The sequence below is a fragment of the Cynocephalus volans genome, chromosome 11 (genome assembly GCF_027409185.1).
Source record: "Cynocephalus volans isolate mCynVol1 chromosome 11, mCynVol1.pri, whole genome shotgun sequence".
Lineage (NCBI taxonomy): Eukaryota > Metazoa > Chordata > Mammalia > Dermoptera > Cynocephalidae > Cynocephalus > Cynocephalus volans.
In genome coordinates, this window is record NC_084470.1 from 62,282,878 (window position 1) to 62,300,949 (window position 18,072).

General features: G+C 59.0%; 1 protein-coding gene across 1 annotated transcript in view; it reads left to right on the plus strand.

Annotated features, from left to right (window-relative positions):
* STAB1 (stabilin 1) overlaps positions 1 to 18,072 on the plus strand; it is a 27,146-nt gene continuing 9,074 nt past the window's right edge. Inside the window, exons 1-36 of the mRNA XM_063113751.1 lie at positions 1 to 81; positions 4,520 to 4,656; positions 4,995 to 5,110; positions 5,361 to 5,446; positions 5,515 to 5,584; positions 5,987 to 6,082; positions 6,348 to 6,458; positions 6,703 to 6,899; positions 7,102 to 7,232; positions 7,404 to 7,531; positions 7,794 to 7,909; positions 8,115 to 8,252; positions 8,392 to 8,532; positions 8,710 to 8,772; positions 9,051 to 9,164; positions 9,258 to 9,311; positions 9,576 to 9,656; positions 10,083 to 10,241; positions 10,752 to 10,814; positions 11,035 to 11,130; positions 11,379 to 11,465; positions 11,992 to 12,103; positions 12,560 to 12,746; positions 12,853 to 12,946; positions 13,061 to 13,219; positions 14,361 to 14,456; positions 15,042 to 15,137; positions 15,280 to 15,327; positions 15,516 to 15,646; positions 15,829 to 15,940; positions 16,455 to 16,532; positions 16,610 to 16,708; positions 16,841 to 16,939; positions 17,081 to 17,212; positions 17,418 to 17,546; positions 17,709 to 17,765. Of these exons, the coding sequence (XP_062969821.1) occupies positions 1 to 81; positions 4,520 to 4,656; positions 4,995 to 5,110; positions 5,361 to 5,446; positions 5,515 to 5,584; positions 5,987 to 6,082; positions 6,348 to 6,458; positions 6,703 to 6,899; positions 7,102 to 7,232; positions 7,404 to 7,531; positions 7,794 to 7,909; positions 8,115 to 8,252; positions 8,392 to 8,532; positions 8,710 to 8,772; positions 9,051 to 9,164; positions 9,258 to 9,311; positions 9,576 to 9,656; positions 10,083 to 10,241; positions 10,752 to 10,814; positions 11,035 to 11,130; positions 11,379 to 11,465; positions 11,992 to 12,103; positions 12,560 to 12,746; positions 12,853 to 12,946; positions 13,061 to 13,219; positions 14,361 to 14,456; positions 15,042 to 15,137; positions 15,280 to 15,327; positions 15,516 to 15,646; positions 15,829 to 15,940; positions 16,455 to 16,532; positions 16,610 to 16,708; positions 16,841 to 16,939; positions 17,081 to 17,212; positions 17,418 to 17,546; positions 17,709 to 17,765 (3,894 nt within the window). The remainder of the gene's footprint in view (positions 82 to 4,519; positions 4,657 to 4,994; positions 5,111 to 5,360; positions 5,447 to 5,514; positions 5,585 to 5,986; positions 6,083 to 6,347; positions 6,459 to 6,702; positions 6,900 to 7,101; positions 7,233 to 7,403; positions 7,532 to 7,793; positions 7,910 to 8,114; positions 8,253 to 8,391; positions 8,533 to 8,709; positions 8,773 to 9,050; positions 9,165 to 9,257; positions 9,312 to 9,575; positions 9,657 to 10,082; positions 10,242 to 10,751; positions 10,815 to 11,034; positions 11,131 to 11,378; positions 11,466 to 11,991; positions 12,104 to 12,559; positions 12,747 to 12,852; positions 12,947 to 13,060; positions 13,220 to 14,360; positions 14,457 to 15,041; positions 15,138 to 15,279; positions 15,328 to 15,515; positions 15,647 to 15,828; positions 15,941 to 16,454; positions 16,533 to 16,609; positions 16,709 to 16,840; positions 16,940 to 17,080; positions 17,213 to 17,417; positions 17,547 to 17,708; positions 17,766 to 18,072) is intronic.

The window sequence follows — 18,072 nt, forward strand, 5'->3', positions numbered from 1 at the left end:
ATGGTGGCACCCCAGGTTCTCTTCCTGCTCTGCCTCCTGGCCTTCTGCTTGGCAGGCTCCAACTTCGTCAGGGGGCAGAAGGTGAGTGTGAGCCAGTTGCAGGGGGACGTGGTGTCCAGGCCCGGCCAGCCGGTGGTGGGAATAGGGAGGGACTGCACATGGATGGGCACGGGTCTGGGAATACACGGAGCAGCTAGCACCTGTCTGATCTCTGAGCAGGCCCAGGGCTGTCGTGCCCACCTCCAGGAGGTCTGTGTCTGGCCACCTGGAGTGCAGGGGTGTGTCGGTGGCCCGCTGGCTGTGTGGTTTGGGTAGCTGTCTCAGGGCTCCCCAGCCTGCAGGCCAGGGGGTGCAGAGCCAGACCCATCCTCCTGCCCTCCCCGCCCAGACTGAAGCCAGGTCTCTGCATGACCCTCATCTTGGGGTTGGAGATGTGATCACCCCAGAGGAACCCACTAACTGTGTGCATGTGTGTGCTTGTGTCCAGCCCCAAGAGTGCCTGGAGACAGAATGAGAGTTACTCACTCCCAGTGCTGCTGGGTAAACAGCAGCCAGCAACAACACCCTCGAGCATCAGAGCTGCCGGTCAGCAACCACAGCCCTGGGCACATCCCCTTGAATCCTCATGACCTCTGGGCAGTGTGTCCTGTTGTTCACGTGAAGTAGCCAAGGCCTGGGGATGAGGGAGGCAGGCCATTCCCGTTCTGGAGCCACACTCCAGACCACCGCCTGCGATGCCCCATCCAGGCGTGCTGGTAAGCAGACAGGTCCCATGAGCATCCGTGCAGAGACCCTCTGTCAGGGCCCTGTGTGCCAGCCACTGCCAGGCTGCCTGTCTGCAGGTCACCCCAGGTAGGGATGGTGTTCCTACTGAAGCTTCTGGAAGATCCTCCCACCCTGAGTGTGGAGATAGAATCCCCTGGCTAGGACCTGCCCCCAGGTGAGGTACCTTCCTCTGTGAGGCCAAGTTCACCTGCCTCTTAGGGCGGCTGCCTCTGTCCTGGGGCACTAGTGGACAGACTGAGGTCTAGAGAGGGGAAGAACTTGCCCAGAATCCCACTGTCAGGCAGTCCAAGGACCCAAGTCCCCTGCCACTATCAGGCTCTCTTGTACTCCTTGTGGTCCTTCAGATAGGTGGCAGGGTAGGGGCCTCACCAGCTTCAGGGCCAGGCCAGAGTTTGGAATGGGCAGATGTGAGGCTAAGAAGGTGACAGTGATAGCAAAAGAACCAAGGGTTCCAGAGCTGTGCTGAGCCCTGCAGTTGGGTTCCTACCCTCTCCCTGCCTCAGTTTCCCCATGTGTACAATGCAAGGGAATTTCAACATCCTTGCTACCTCCTCATGTTCTGGGCAATGGGGACAAGGGCCAATGAAGGCTCAGGTTGAAGTTTTTTCCTTGTCAGAGACCTGTGGCTCTGACCACCCCTAAGTCTTCATTCTTGGGCTGGGACTCAGCCAGCCTGGGCTAGGGAAGAGGGTCCAGGGGTCCTTGGGGGTAGGAAGTAGCAATGCTGTCCTCATCTCACACACACTCGCAGCCACTCAGCCCTCCTGTAGACAGTTAAGTAGACAGTTAAGGCTTAACGATCTACTTAACTGTCATGCATTCATGATATACCTAACCAAATTTTTTTCATATTTATTGAAAAAATCTGCATATAAATGGCCCTGCACAGCTGAAACCCATGTTATCGAAGGGTTTGCTATAATGCTCTGTGCTAGACACGTGCTGGTGGAGTCCGTGGTCTCAAGCTGGGGTTCAAGGGAGAAGGGGGCATTGTCCAGAACCCAGCCCTGTCTCCTCCCTGCTCTCATCTAGGGCAGGGGGATGCAATTTGGGGGTCCCTTTCCTCTCTGAGGGGATTTGGGTCTGGGGTTTCTCGGCCCCAATTTCTTTTACCTTCTTACCAATAGGCTTTAATACTTTATGTCCCCTCAACTTCTCCCAGCAGCATCTCTGTGGGAAGCAGACATTGTAAAATCAGTTCTGAACTGGGTGGTGGGGATGGGTGGGGAACACCCCCTCTGGTTCAGGCAGTCCGAGGTTCCCTCAGGAAGAGGGGGTCTGATTCAGCACTCAGGCCGTGATCCAGCCTCGCTCCACCCAGCAGGACCAGCAGCAAGGGCAAGGGCAGGACCTGAGTGCCAGCCGCAGGTGTGGTCCCTAGAGATGAGCCCATTTGGCAGCTGGCTTGTCCGTCCATCACCATTTCACACACATTTATAAGCACCAGTATCCTGTGAGTGAGCATCTACCACCAGGACCCGAAGCTCCAGCTTCCTCCCGGGCCCTGACTCACCTGTGGCGTCACCCAACCCTGGCTCTGCCCTGTGAGCCCTTATTCAGACCTGACCAACATTACTCTGAGAGCTGGTCTTGAGCCAGAGTGGTCACCGTGCTGGCAGCTCTGCTCAGCTGGCCAGGTGGCCTTGAGGGGAGCCCGCCGCCCGCCAAACCTTCCCTGAGCCAGCAGCTGCACAGCTGGAGTTACCCAATTTCCTAGTCGCTCCCTGGCTCAGCAAAGACGAGCCTCGGGATGGGGAATGAGACCACAACATCCCAGCTCTGCAGCTTGACACTGAGGCCACTCGGAGCAACTTCCCTCTTTGCAGACCGCAGAGACATGAGTGGAAAAACCCAAATCATAGAGGCCCTGGGACACTCGTGCTTACCAGAAGAAAGTGTCGGTGGCACTATTTCTCCTTTTCTCTTGCTTTGAGAAGCCACACATCTGTAACTTATTCTAGGAAAGGGATGTTCTGGGCTCACTTCCTTTGGACCACAGTGTGTTCAGCATTTTTTAAGATGAGAACATCTCAGCTTCTCCAGGCCATGCCCCAATCCCCCAAACCCTCCCCTCCATCAAAATGCACCTTCCCTGTGCCCCTTTCTGTAACTTATAAACATGAGTTTCGATTCCACCTCTCCAGGGAATGGTGCTGCAGGTTACTGGGACTTTGCTGCCATAAGGCAGCCCCAGTGGTGGACTCCTGGGAGCTGTGGACCAGCACATGGGGCTGCAAAGCTGGGGCTTTTTTCAGTACCCCTGCGTCCATGTCATGGTGGCAGGCTGGGCGCCCTCACATCTGCCATCCCCCACCAGTTTTTGAGCCCTGCCTCAGTTCATCCCACCGCCCCAAGTCCTCTTGATTCCCACCAAGTCTCCGTTCTCTCTGTCCCTGCCTCGGCCGAGGCAACCCTCAGGTGATGACCCCTGTCTCTGCCTCCACTCTGCTCTCCATGCAGCAGCCAGGGGGACCATGAAAACACAAACCAAGTCATGGGGTTGTCCCCAGTGCTGCCTCCCCCAGGCTTCTGAGGCCCTGCCACCCTGGCCACCAGCCCTGCTCCAGCCTCTCCTTGGGCCACTCTGCCTTGTCACACATGGTTGTTTGCTCCACTCTCAGCCTTTGCTTTTGCTGTCCCCTTGGCACTGCCCCTGGCCAACCTCCTTCAGGTCCTAAGTCAATTTTCACCTCCCCCAGGAAGCCACGTGGGCCTCCAGCCTGGATGCTCTTGTTTCCCTTGGCTGGAACCAGGGAACCAGGGACCCTGGCCTGGACCACCGGGTCTCTGCCTGTGGGTGGAGGCTGTGGGTCAGGCGTGGAGTCAGGGCTCAGTGAACTGCAGGGAACCAGGGACCCTGGCCTGGACCACCAGGTCTCTGCCTGTGGGTGGAGGCTGTGGGTCAGGCGTAGAGTCAGGGCTCAGTGAACTGTGACTGCCCAGCCCAAACAGGGGCTGACCAGACACCTTGCACACTGCTGCTCACAGAAGCCCAGCCTCTCAGGTCTGGGCTCTTATTCCCTGACCCCTGGACAGTGGAGAGGGCCCTTGGGCTTGATTAAGAAGGGTCATTTGGTGGCAGCATGGAAAAATTCTCAGAGCAGAGCCATGGCTAGAGGACCAGTCCTCATGGTGCATGGCTGAAAGCCGGCATCCACCTGTGCTGGTGAATTGAGGATGGAGTCAGTGTCAGCCTTTTCATTTATTGTTTCTTTCTTTCTTTCCTTCTTTCTTTTTGGTGGCTGGTTGGTACGGGGATCCAAACCCTTGATTTTTGGCATTATAACACCGCGCTCTAACCAACTGAGCTAACTGGCCATCCCTGATTTTTTATTTTTAAACTGAAAGGCAAAAATAAGCACTTGGCTGGGAGAGCAGGTTCTAGTTCCCAATTCCCACCCTCACTGGGTGACTTTGGACAAGGGCTACCTGCCCTGGGCTTCAGTTTCCTCCCCTGAAATGGGCTGAGGTGGAACCACATGGCCAGAGTCTCTACGTGTCAGAAAACATAGAGTCTGAGGCTTTGGGGCCATGGACAGAGGGACACATGGTGGCATTAACAACTCGGCAGGCAGGTTTCTCAGGGCCTTCCCCGTCCTCACTGCATTCCCACTGAACTCATGGGAAACTGAGGTTGAGGCAGGGAGGAGGTCTAGGCCTTGCAGCGATCAGGGCAGAGTCAGGACTGGGCCCAGAGTCCAGCCCCTCATTCCACACCCTGCCCATGGCCCAGGTGCGGTCCAAACGCTGTGACATGAAGACCAAGTTTGTCACTCACATGCCCTGCACCCCGTGCACTGCCGTCAAGAGGCGGGCTTGTCCCCCAGGCTGGCTTCGGGAGACTTCAGAGAGGATATCCGAGAACTGCCGGTGTGGACCCCCCCACCCCTGCCCTTGCCCATTTCCAGAAGCATCCTATGGGGTGGGAGGGGACCAGGGGGAGCCTGATAGGCCTGCAGAGTGAGGGCAAGAGCTCACTTATTCATGCATCTCTCAGCCCTTCCAGGGAGGTAGAGACAGGCAGGGAGGGAGAAAGAAGAGGACAAGGGGCAGACAGCAGGTTTATTGGTCACCTACTATGCTCCAGGCCCTGTGCTCAGATCTGAGCAGGGCAGAGAGAGGGGTGGTGAGGTGAGAGCCCCAGATCCCAGTGTGTGGAGGCTAGGGTCGGGGCTGCGGTAGAAGCTCTGCCCACCTTCTGTCCCCAGCTACGAGGTGCAGCTGGGGGACTCTTTGGTGTCCATGAGCGGCTGCAGCCCAGAGTGCTGGAAGGATGTGGTGCAGAAGGCCTGCTGCCCTGGCTACTGGGGGTCCCAGTGCTATGGTATGTGGGGAGGGAGACCCTGCCTTGCTCCTCACACCCCAGCCCCAGCCCTGGGCTCCCCATCTGTAGGAGCTGCCTGTGTTCCCCTTCACCTTGTTTATTTAATGAACACAATGAGAGCCTCCAAGGCTTGGCCCCACTAGCTCTGGCTGCCCTGGGGGAGGGGCCAAGTCTGGGTCTGGCCAGAGCTGCTGGGGTCAGGGCAAGTGGAGGGTTCTGGGGACAGAGCTGAGTTCTGGGGGCTCCACAGAGTGCCCTGGGGGTGCTGAGACCCCATGCAATGGCCACGGGATCTGCCTGGATGGCATAGCCAGGAATGGGACCTGCATGTGCCAGGTAAGGGCCAGGCAGGGTTGGGGAGGGGGCTTGGAGGGGCCACACTGAAATGATGCACCCACCACTAGGAAAACTTCAGCGGCTCAGCCTGCCAGGAGTGCCAAGACCCCAACCGGTTTGGGCCTGACTGTCAATCAGGTGAGTGCTTGCAAGGCAGGAGGGCAGGGCCAGTGTCCACCTGGGGGCCCACAGGGACACAATCCCTACAACCAGCCCCCACCTATCCCTTCAGCCTTCCTTCCCAGCCCCTCGGCCTTGCATTTCCTCTTAGGAACACGTGCTTTGCTTCAGCACACCTTCAGGCCTTTGCACATGCTGTTCTCCTTAGAGTCTTCCAGGAAGCCCTCCCTGAACCCCCAGTCTGGGCCAAGTGCCTTCTCTGGGCTTCCATCACCCCTGTGGTCCTGCATAATAGCTTTGTACCCTTGAGGTTATACCTGCTGGAGCTGAGTTCTGAAAACATGGAGAGCAGGAATCCAATGTTCCTGTGTGTGCCTGAGTGAGGCTGGAGTCCCACCTGTCTCTCTGCATCCTTCCCAGTGTGCAGCTGTGTGCATGGTGTGTGCAGCCATGGGCCACGTGGGGATGGAAGCTGCCTGTGCTTTGCTGGTTACACTGGCCCCCACTGTGACCAAGGTGAGCAGTGCTACTGGTGCAGCAGGTCCAGAGCAGGAGAGGCCAGCTGGGTGAGAGATGGGGCCTGAGCCTCAGCAAGACCTCTGCTTGCAGTATGGGGTGGGGGACAGGGTGTCATCCAGGACCTCTACTGTCCAGAGACCCAGAGAGGGCAGGGCCCTACTCTCTTAGAGTCACACAGCAAATCGGATAGAGTACTTTCGCTCCTGTGTTCCTCCCCAACCTGGGGCTTCAGGCCATCCAGTGCTCTCTCCTCTCTGTTCAGAGCTGCCGGTCTGCCAGGCCCTGGGCTGTCCTCAGAACTCCCAGTGTTCTGCAGAAGCCCCCACCTGCAGGTGCCTGCCAGGCTATACCTGGCAGGGCAGCGAATGCCGAGGTGAGCCTGTAACCTGGAGGCTGGGGACCCCACTCAGGGTGGGCAGAGGTTGGGAGGGCATCCTTTTAGCCCAGCAACTGCCATCTGGCCATTTACAGAGGGAGAACTCTCCCCAACAGGACAGAGAACTGTCCTCAAGGCCTCGGTCATCCTGCTCACCCCACCTTGTGGCCATCTTGGCAGAAGCTATGGAGCAGACGGGGCCTGGGTGCTCGATTCACTTGGGCTCTCTCTGCCCTGGCAGCTCCCCACCCCTGTAAGCCATCACCCTGCTACCCACTGGCCCAGTGCTCGGTGAGCCCCAATGGGCAGGCTCAGTGTCACTGCCCTGAAAACTACCATGGCGATGGGACGGTGTGTCTGCCTCAGGACCCGTGCACCAGCAACCTGGGTGGCTGCCCCAGCAACTCTACCTTATGTCTGTACCAGAAGCCAGGCAAGGTGAGCTGGGGGCGGGGGCCAGGCCTGCCCTGTGGTCCACCCACCCACACTGGCTGTGGGACCCTAGGCAAGTCACAGGCCCTCTGGGGGCCTCAGCCCTATTCTCAGAGGGCGGTTGTGGAGCCGAGCAGTGCTCCGCGGGTGCAGCAGATGCCAGGGGTGCTTAGGATGTGCTGTCCCCTCCTGCTCTGCCGGGGGCCAGGCCTCCTGCTTGTGCCAGCCAGGCCTGGTCAGCATCAACCACAATGCCTCTGCGGGCTGCTTCGCCTTCTGCTTCCCCCACTCCTGTGACCAGTCAGCCACCTGCCAGGTGACCCCTGATGGGAAGACCAGGTGGGCACAGGGGCCTCGGGGGGGTGCTGGGGAAAGAGCAGAGAGGGTGGGTTGGGCAATTGGGCTCACGTGTGCACCCTCAGTTCAAGGCCCTGCGGAGAGGGGTGGGTGAGGGCTAGGAGGCAGGGACTGACCAGCCGGCAGCCCTGACGGTTCTCTCTGGGCCCTCAGCTGTGTGTGCAAGGAGGGTGAGGTGGGGGATGGGCGTGCCTGCTACGGACACCTGCTCCACGAGGTGCAGAAGGCCAGACAGACAGGCCTGGTATTCCTGCGGCTGAGAGTTGCTGTCGCCATGCTGGGTGTGTGACCCCCACTGCCTGCCCGTGACCCCGCCCCTCGCACGCCCACAGAGCTGGCAGGGAGGGAAGGACGGGCTCTGCAGAGATTCCTGCTTCCCTGCCCCACAGCTGCAGAAGCAAAGAATGGGCTGTGGCGGCAGCATGACAGAGGGGGAGCTAGCCCCCAATCCCCAATGCCACCACCCCAACTCCCACAAACCTAGGGTTGATGCTGGAGGGTCTCCCCAGACCCATTCTGACTCCCTTTCCTGGCCCCCCCCAGACCAGGGCTGCCGGGAGATCCTCACCACATCGGGCCCGTTCACCGTGCTGGTGCCATCCACCTCCTTCATCTCCTCCACCTTCTCTACCTCCTCCCTCTCTTCCAGGACCATGAACGTGAGCCCTTCCCCATGGCAGACTGGCCCTGCCTCCTGCCCTGGATGTTGCCCCAGTCTTCAGGGCCCTGAGAGAGTCCCCCCTCCACACTTGAGGCCCTGAAGCCTGGGAGGCATCTTGTCACCTCCTCGGTTTGGACAAGGGTGGCATGAAGAGGACTGGCCCACCATGGGCTCACTGGCACCCCATCCCCTTGTGTCTGCAGGCTTCCCTTGCCCAGCAGCTCTGCAGACAGCACATCATCGCAGGGCAGCATGTACTGGAGGACACTGGGGCCCAGAATACACGCAGGTGGTGGACGCTGGCCGGGCAGGAGATCACTGTCACCTTCAACCGCTTTATGGTAAGAGAGGGACCTCAGCCTGGGGACCAAGGAAGTCACAGGTGGGGACACAGCCCGGACAAAGGCATGGTGATGGGAAGGAAATTTGGGGCAAGGGGCTGGCAAATGGGATTTGGCCAGACATCTTGTGTCTCAGCAGAAATACGCCTACAAGTACAAAGACCTGCCCCAGCAGACATTCACCATCCACAGGGCCAACTACATAGCGGCCAATGGAGTCTTCCACGTGGTCACGGACCTGCGGTGGCAGCCTCCATCCGGGCTCCTTGGGGACCCTGGGGTGAGCTGGCGCCCTCCCCTCCCCCATCCTGTGCTGCTGGGTGACCTCTGACCCCCGTAGAGTTCAGGGAGGAGGGAGGAGCTGCTCAGGGCAGGACTGGAGCACCCCTCCTTGCCCCTGGGGCTGAAGCAGCCTCATCCCCTTCCCTGAGGCCCTCGGACTCATCCCTTCCGACAGAGAACTATCGGCCAGATTCTCGCCTCTATGGAGGCCTTCAGCCGGTTTGAAACCATCCTGGAGGTGAGCCGGAGGGAGGGGTCCTAGCCCATTAGGGCTTCTAGGCCAAGACTCCATCACCCCAGAATCTGCCCCACAGTGATCGGGAGCTTTGGAGTAACATAACCTTTGCCTCCATCATCGAGCCTGCCCAACATAATCATGACGTTGTGCAGTAGCATGGACCCTCGCCACTTACTCTGTGGGAGTTTCCTGAGGGGGAAGGGTGGCAGGGCCCAGGCAGGGCTCAGAGGTGGAGGCTGGCCATGAAGCCTCCCTGAGCCCCCCTCCCACCACCACAGAACTGTGGGCTGCCCTCCATCCTGGACGGGCCTGGGCCATTCACAGTCTTTGCTCCAAGCAATGAGGCTGTGGACAGCTTGCGTGACGGCCGCCTGATCTACCTCTTCACAGTCGTAAGCTTGGCAGGGAGAAGGGGCTGCGGATATGGGGGCACCAGGACCTCTCCCCCTTGGGACCTCTGAGCCAAACCCTCTCTCCCTTGCCAGGGTCTCTCCAAGCTGCAGGAGTTGGTGAGGTACCACCTCTACAGCCATGGCCGGGTGAGAGGTCCTCCTCCAGGAGGGCAGCTGGTTTGCTCCCAATGCTGGGCTCCCGGGAGTGGAGGGAAGTTGTGTGCAGGTTCTTTCTGGTCTTCCCAGGGACCCCTCTCTTCTGCCTCTCCTCTCCCCTCCTGTCTGGACTCTTATAGCACAGAGGAGAGCCTGAGGACTAAGAGGGTAGCTGTGAGTCACCTGGGCAGGATTGGGTGTGGCCCCAAGATGTGGTCAGTGCTTAGCCTAGAGCCACCCTCTCCCTTGCCCCAGCTGACCATTGAGAAGCTCATCTCCAAGGGTCGGGTCCTCACCATGGCAAACCAGGTCCTGGCTGTGAATATCTCTGAGGAGGTGAGATTGAACATCTGGAATGAATGGATCGATGGAGGGGCTGGTGGTGACTGGCCAGTGGTTTGGCCTCTCTCATGCCTGCCTGTGTGCTCCGAGCCCTGTGGCGGGCAGGGCACTCTGCTAGGTCCTGGTAGGGGTCCTATGGGAAGCGGGCATAGATCAAATTCCTCTCCTGGGCTCCAAGGAGGAGGAGAGTAAGCACAAGGCGGGGGTGCTCCTTGTGACAGAAACCACATGGTTAAGGGCCTAGAGGCTGGGACAGAGATGCTGGTCAGAGCAGAGGGAGAGGAGGAGGCAGGCAGGGCAGCGAGGGCCTTCAACATCATGCTGAGCCACCCAGCCCAGTTGAGCTGCAGAGGTGGCGGTGGGCAGGGGAGCCGGCAAGGCCTGCTGGGCTGGGAGTGGCACTGTGGGTCTGTGCCTCAGGGGCGCATCCTGCTGGGACCTGAGGGGGTCCCGCTGCGGAGAGTGGATGTGCTGGCCGCCAACGGTGTGATCCATATGCTGGAGGGCATCTTGTTGCCCCCGACCATCCTGCCCATCCTGCCCAAGCACTGCAACGAGGAGCAGCACAAGATTGTGGTGGTGAGCTGCACCCGCACAGCCCAGGGCCCTTCACACTGAGCCCCCGCTGTGCTCGTGGAGGCGGTCGGCCCCGGGGCGTGGCACCCAGTCAGCAGAGGGCTAATGGCAAATCTGAGGCCCAGCAGCAGACTCGCAAGGACCTGTCTGGACCCCCACCCACAGCCCTCACTAGCCCTGACAATTCTACCTTTGAGATGACTCTTGCATCCTCTCCCCTCCCCCCACCCTCCCCGCCCAGGGGACCTGTGACTCCCTCAGGCCCTAGTCCTCCTCACCTGCTGGCCCTTGCACGCCATTCCTGGCCTCCCTGCTGGTTTTCCAGAGATGCTCCACTCTTCCCACCTCAGGGCCTTTGCCCTGCTCCCCTCTGCCCAGATGCTGGTCCTTGGCCTTCCTGTGGCTGGCTCTTTCTCATCCCTCAGGTCTCAGCTGCGTGTCACTTTCTCAGGGTTTGCTGAATAAATACACGATGACTAACCCCTCTCCCCCTCCTCCCCCTGTGCTACCCAGGGCTCTTGTGTGGACTGTCAAGTCCTGAACACCAGCACGTGTCCCCCCAACAGCGTGAAGCTGGTGAGCAGCCCTTGGCCCAGCCCTCAGGGCTCCCTGACTCCTGACTGCCCTGAAGGCTTTTGCCCTGGGTCACGGTGGGGAGTGGGGCTGGGAGGCTGGGCCGGTCCTGGAAGATCGGTGCTTCACAGCCCTACTGAGGGTGGGAGTGCTGGACCTGGGGGGCTGACGTCCCGTGGCCCAGGACTCACACCTGCTGACTGGCCCTGCATGGCCCGCCCAGGACCTCTCCCCCAGGGAGTGTGTCTACATCCATGACCCTACTGGACTCAATGTTCTGAAGAAGGGTTGTGCTGGCTACTGCAACCAGACCATCACGGTGAGCCTGGGCCTGGGCACTCACTCCTAGGGGACCTGGGCACCTGCTTTTCATCCAGGGTCCCCAAGCAGGGGCTGAGTGGGCTGCCTTCTTCAGAGAACTGCACTGAATCCTAATGGTGGAAAAGATGTCACAGAGGGAACTTACGTACTCCCTTGCTCTAGAGATGGGCTCCGGGAGCAGAAGCAGCCTGGGTAGAGGGAGGCATGGCCCCGGATTGACCCTCAGACACACTCTGCCTCTTACAGAAACTTGGATGCTGCAAAGGTTTTTTTGGGCCTGACTGCACACAGTGTCCTGGGGGCTTCTCCAACCCCTGCTACGGCAAAGGCAATGTGAGTCCCATCCTCCTCTGGGGTGAGTTGTGGGAAGACAGGGGCTCTTCCCAAGCTGGCCAGTGACTGGCAGTACGTCTGAGCCAAGCCTGCCAGTCTCTGGACTTGGATTCCTCACATCTAGGTAATGGAAATTGGACCAGATTATTTTTAATATTTTAATTAGAAATAATTAAGTACGTAGATTCTGCACTTATTTTTAAAAAGGCTATTTGTCAGTAGTTTACTTTTGTTTGCTGTTTTTGCCACTGTGTAATATCAGGGTTACTTTAGCACCTGGCTTTGGAAAAACACAGGAGTTATGTGTTTCTAGGTTGAGCAGAAGTCACCCATAAGCCTCCAGGGCTGGGTGCCTTTTAGGGGGCTAGTCCTCTGGCAGCATCAGTGATTTTGAAGGTCCCTTTGAGGGTGAGGTCTTGAGGGGAACAGGAGCTCAGAGCCAGCCCGTGGAGGGAGGGAGTGTTGGGGGAGGGGGTGTGGGGAGACTCTTTTCCATGACTGACCCTGCCTGCTGCCCACCCTCCAGTGCAGTGATGGGGTCCAGGGCAACGGGGCCTGCCACTGCTTCCCAGACTACAAGGGCATCGCCTGTCATATCTGCTCCAGTCCAAACAAGCATGGAGACCAGTGCCAGGAAGGTGGGTGGTCCTGGCCTAGGCCACCTCCCAGGGAAAAAGGGTCTGCTTAGAAAGGGGACTGGGGGTTCCCAAGAAAGGAAACAGGGCCCCAAGAGGATGGGTGAAGGCCAGAGGGAGTGGAGGAAGACTTAGGAACAGAAATAGATAGGTGTCTCCTTCACCCATGCCCAGAAAAGAACCTGGTTTAATATAAAGCATGCAGGATTTAGGTCAAACACACTGAAGAACTTCCTGGTGCTGGTGCTGGGGGCAGGGCAGCTAGAATGAGGTGACTGAAAGCTCAGAATGAACCCCTCACATCTGCTTGAACATCAAGTCTAGGATGACCTCTGATTTTGTGACCCTGAAGCCAAATCTATACTGGCTACCCATTCCCAGCCCCACTCCAACCCTTCCTGGCTCCCAACTAGCCCTGCCCCTTGCCTCAGTTTCTCTCCTCCCATCTGTTCCCTGCAGACTGCGGCTGTGTTCATGGTCTATGTGACAATCGTCCAGGCAGTGGGGGTGTGTGCCAGCATGGCACTTGTGCCCCTGGCTTCAGCGGCCGCTTCTGCAATGAGTCCATAGGGAACTGTGAGCCCATGGGGCTGGCCCAGCACTGCCACCAGCATGCCCGCTGCATTAGACAGGGGGGTGTCGCCAGGTGAGGACTTGCATCCCTGCCCCACCCATGATCCTGCGCGTTGGTTTGCTCAGCCTCTAGCCTCTTCCAGGTGCTTACTGGAGGCCTCTCCTTCACCCACCCTCAGATGTCTCTGTCTCGATGGCTTCGAGGGCAATGGTTTCTCCTGCACACCCAGCAACCCCTGCTCCCACCCAGACCGTGGTGGCTGCTCAGAGAACGTCAGTCCCCTTGGCCCTTTCCTGAAATTCTGACCCAGGGGCCAGAGGTGGGACACCCTGCTCCTCTGCCTTGCAGCCTTGAGTCCCTGAGTTATTTATCCGTGACTCTCACAGGCTGAGTGTGTCCCTGGGGCCCTGGGCACCCACCACTGTACATGCCACAAAGGCTGGAGTGGCGACGGTCGTGTTTGTGTGGCCATCAATGAGTGTGAGCTGGATACGAGAGGTGGCTGCCATGCCAATGCCCTCTGCAGCTATGTGGGACCCGGGCAGGTGAGGCAGCAAGCCCAGGGACAGCAGATGGGGTGGGGGCCTCAGTTCTGGAGGGCTCTTCCCTGACCCATCTAACTCCTCCAAGAGTTCAAGCTCAGGGTCTTGAACCTCAGATGTGAGAATCCAGTTCTGAATGCTGAGTCATACAATCTGGGATTAGTTCATTTATCCACTCGTTGGATTCCCATGTGTTGTCAGGCACCTGTTCCATGTTAGTCCATGTTCTAGATGTGGAGAATTCAATACTGAGCAAACCAGGAAGAGATCCCTGCCTATGGGACTCATGGAGATCCCGCTCTCGCATGTTGAGACACGTGGAGATTCTACTCTTGAACGTTGCAGTCTCAGATTCTAGTCACAGCATCCTAGGGCCCGGAGCCTCCTTCCACGTGAAGCATTTCTGGCCCAGTGACCTGAGTTCTGATGGGCATCTGAGGACATCCAACATGCCACTGGGAGGCCAGGCCTGGCTGGTTCTGGGTCAGCCTCTGTATGGTCCAGGCCTATGCAGGAACGCAGGGGGTTCCTTGTCCTCCCAACTCCACGATGACCTCTGGGCCACCAGCCTGTGGGGACTGAGCAGTAAGAACTCAGACATGTGTGAGAGCTGGAGCTCTGAGCCCCATCGGGAGCCTTGCAATGCAGAACTGAGGTTCTGAATTAGCAGGTTGAGATGCCCCCTACTCACAAACCAGAGCAACTGAGATCTGGGAGATCTCACTGGTCACTCACCTGAAATGTGGACAAGCCCAAGGGCACTGGCATTCAGTGGGAGGCATCAGAGCAGCTGAACAGGATGGAAGGGGTGGAGGTGGGATCTGAGCCGCCGGCACTGGGGCTGGCCTTGGCAGACACCTGCCCACTCTCCAAGCTGCTGACCTCAACAGCTCTGACAGGGCTCCAGGCAGTGAGTGTAGAGGGCCACCGAGTCCATGGATGCTTCCCTGCCAGTGCCTTCACTTCTTCAGATTCATGCCAGGAACTGGTCTCCCCTCAGGGCCTTAGTCTCCCCATCTGGAGCTCGGATCTCCAAGGGTGGGACCAGGAGAAGCTTCTCAATGGTCTGGACAGTCCTCCCAGGGGGAGAAAAGGGTTGGATGCTCATGGTGAGATGAGGCTGTCTGTTTCCCGACCTCTCCAGAGCCGGTGCACCTGCAAGCTGGGCTTTGCTGGGGACGGCTACCAGTGCAGTCCCATCGACCCCTGCCGGGCAGGCAATGGTGGCTGCCATGACCTGGTGAGGGGACCAAGGGCTCAGGATCTTTCTAAACCTCAAATCCCACCATGTTACTCCCTCACCCCATTCACAGGATAAAGCCTTCATACCTCCATATTAAGACCACAGGCCCTGCAAGAGCTAGCCCCAGCCCCTGCCCAGCCTCCTTTCTCTGCTGCACCCCCCTTCCAAGCTCCTCCAGTTACTCTCAGCCCCTTGCCGTCCCCTGACCTCGCTCTGCTCCACGCCCTCCGCCCCTGCCTCCCCAGCCACAGCTTAGGCCTCCTGTTCTCAGCTCAGGCTCTTGAGGCTGCAGGGCATCCTGGGCACTCCTGCAGGCCTGGGCTCCCCCCCCACCCATCATGGTAGGGTGGGGTAATTCCCATGTCAAATGCTCAGTGAGCTTGAAGAGTGGGGCTAGCACACCGAGGGAGCTCCACGAATGCAGGCTGGGTGGCTGGAGAGAGAGGTGCTGGGCTGGGTGGCTGGAAAGGCAGAGATGGAGCATGGATGACAAGGGAGGGACAAAGAAATGGAGGAGGGTGGCATCCAGTTTGCCATGCGGTGCTCAATGGAGCGTCCTGCTTCTCTCCCCACCCCTGCCAGGCCACCTGCCAGGCAGTGGGGGGAGGTCAGCGGGTCTGCACGTGCCCCTCTGGCTTTGGGGGTGATGGCTTCAGCTGCTATGGAGACATCTCCCGTGTAAGTGGTGCTCAGACTCCTCTCTTCCCTGGGCCTGGGGAGGAGTCCTCTTAATGCACCTCAGGTGGGAAAGGGACAGTGCTCTGGGACCTGGGTGGGGAGGGGGGCTTGAATTTGACCTCAGCTCTTTCCCTCCCTTCAGGAGCTGGAGGCAAATGCCCACTTCTCCGTCTTCTACCAGTGGTTTAAGGTAGGACAGGGCAGAACACTGGGGTTGGGGGCTCAAATACAGGAAGCCTCCTAGGATGCAAGCGTGCCACAGAATATATCCAAGAGCTGGAGCGGGGTGGGGGCAGGCCTGGAGGCTGGGAGCAGGAGATCTCAAGACAGAGGCTGACTTCATGACGCCTCTGTTTCCTGCTCACTGTGTGCACACAGAGTGCCAGCATCACTCTTCCTGCTGCCAGCAAATTCACAGCTCTGGTGCCCTCTGAGTCTGCCATCCAGAGACTGAGCCCTGAGGACCGAGCCTTCTGGCTGCAGCCAAGGATGCTGCCGAACCTGGTCAGGTGGGGCGGCCACGGCTGGGCCCTGGGAGGGGGCTTCTATGCAGGAGCCAGCCCCTCCCCAGAGGGGTGGAGAACTGGGTCCTCAAGCCTAGCATGTGCACTCCCCTTTGGGTGGGGTCCAGTCTCAGGGGTCTCTGTATGTTACCTGGTTCAATGATCCCCCACAAACTGTGCCCCCTCAGGGCTCATTTTCTCCAGGGTGCTCTCTCCGAGGAAGAGCTGGCCCAGCTGGGTGGGCAGGACGTAGCTACTCTGAATCCTACCACACGATGGGAGATTCACAACATCAGTGGGGTATGTGGTGAAATCTAGGCAGAAGAGGGGACCAGGTGAAGTGTGGGAGGTAGCTTGAATGGCCACAGACTCCCCCAGACCAGGGACCCCAGGGGATGTGACTGGGGTTCCCTTGCCCTGCCCAGAGCTGGACTCAGCATGTACTCAGGACACATTACTGATGGGCAGTGTGTCTTTGGACCAGCAGTGACTGCCCTGCAAGGGGCTGTTTGTCCACCTAAGACTGTATATGCACATCTGTCCCTCTCATCATGAGCCCTGGTGAGAGTTTGTGTGTCCATCTGGTAGATCCTGTGTATGTCTCAGTATGTCAGGAGGGGCAGCCATGGCCAGGCCAGGACATGGGAGGGGGCTTCTGTGCAGGACCCAGATCCCAGTTCCACCAACACGTGCCTGTGTGCCTGGCAGCCTCTCTGTTGTGTACCCACTCTTTTTATCATTATTATTATATCTTTTGAGTCATATTCACTCTTAAGTGTCCCCCTGTGGCTGAGCTCTACCTGCTGCCTTCCAGAGGATCTGGGTGCAGAATGCCAGCGTGGACGTGGCTGACCTCCTTGCCACCAACGGTGTCCTACACATCCTCAGTCAGGTATGGCAGGAAGAGGGTGTGTGCGGGGAACCTCCCAGGCAGTGACACACTGACCAGCCCCTCCTGCTCTGGGCCAGGTCTTACTACCCCCACGAGGGGACCTGCAGGGCGGGCCAGGGTTGCTCCAGCAGCTGGACTTGGTGCCTGCCTTCCGCCTCTTCCGGGAGCTGCTGCAGGTAAGCACGGCTGGCAAGGGGGGGGTGCCTGCTCAGGGGGCACACTCCCCCAGGTCTAGATGGGCTGCCTGGCTCCCATTGTCTGGACCGAGGACCAATATACCCATCCCTGACCCCCACCCCCATCCCTAGCGCCACAGGTTGGTGTCCCAGATTGAGGCTGCCACCGCCTACACCATTTTTGTGCCCACAAACCGCTCCCTGGAGGCTCAGGGCAACAGCAGCAGCCTGGTGAGGCCACGAGGATGGGGCCACGAAGGGGGGAGGGTGAAGGCACGGTGGATGAGACTAGTGGGAGCAACATGCCGTCCAAGGCACTTGGTAGTCCTGGAACCCCCTGAGCCATCTCCCCACCTCCTCCCCTGTCCCCAGGATGCAGACACAGTGCAACACCACGTGATCCTGGGAGAGGCGCTCTCCATGGAAGCCCTGCAGAGGGGGGGACACCGAAACTCCTTCCTAGGCCCTGCTCACTGGCTCGTCTTCTACAACCACAGCGGCCAGGTTTGGGGGGCGGGGAGCAAGGAGACCCTACCCCAGGGACCCTGCTCTTGAAGAGTCCACTTGGGAGCCTTCCAACCTCTGCTCTAGGGAGCCCTCTCCCATCCTTGGAGATACACCCCAGCCCTGGAGTGCCTCCTGGCCTTAAAGTCCCAAGATGAGGGTGGTGGTGGGGTGGCTGGATTTAGCCGCCTATCCCACTCCCCAGCTTGAGGTGAACCACCTGCCTCTGGAAGGCCCTATGCTGGAGGCCCCTGGACGTTCCCTGTTTGGCCTGTCAGGGGTCCTGACGGTGAGCTCAAGCCGCTGCCTGCGTAGCCACGCCGAGGCCCTGCGGGTGAGAGGCTGGGGCCACAGGAGGGCAGCCAGGGGAATTAAGAGCTTGGAGCTGCTGGTTTGCCTGGATGGCAGGGAAGGCCATTTGGTCAGCCTGCCCTGGTGGAAGAATGTGGGTTTGGGGGCTGCCTGACATTCTGCCCTCCTTCTCTCTCTCCCTCAGGAGAAATGCACGAACTGCACCCGGAAAGTCCGCTGCACTCAGGGCTTCCAGCTGCAGGTGAGGTTAAACTTAGCAACACTCCGTCCCTCCTTGGCAACTGCTCTCAAGGTGCCCAAGCCCCCCAGCCCAGCTCTGCTCTGCCCAGGTATGGGGAGCTGGACTGGTGTGGGCAGTCAACTTCCCTGTAGAGGCCTGGAGGCCTAGCCCAGGTCTGCTCAGAGGAGCCTCTCTCAGATTTTTGGCTTGAGGCCTGGATCCTGCTGCCCTCCTCTCACTGGTCTATCTGTCTTGGTCCCTCTCTGCTCTGCTGCTATTTTGCTCATCTGTCTGTCTCACCCATTCCAATACCAGTAGTCCATCTCTT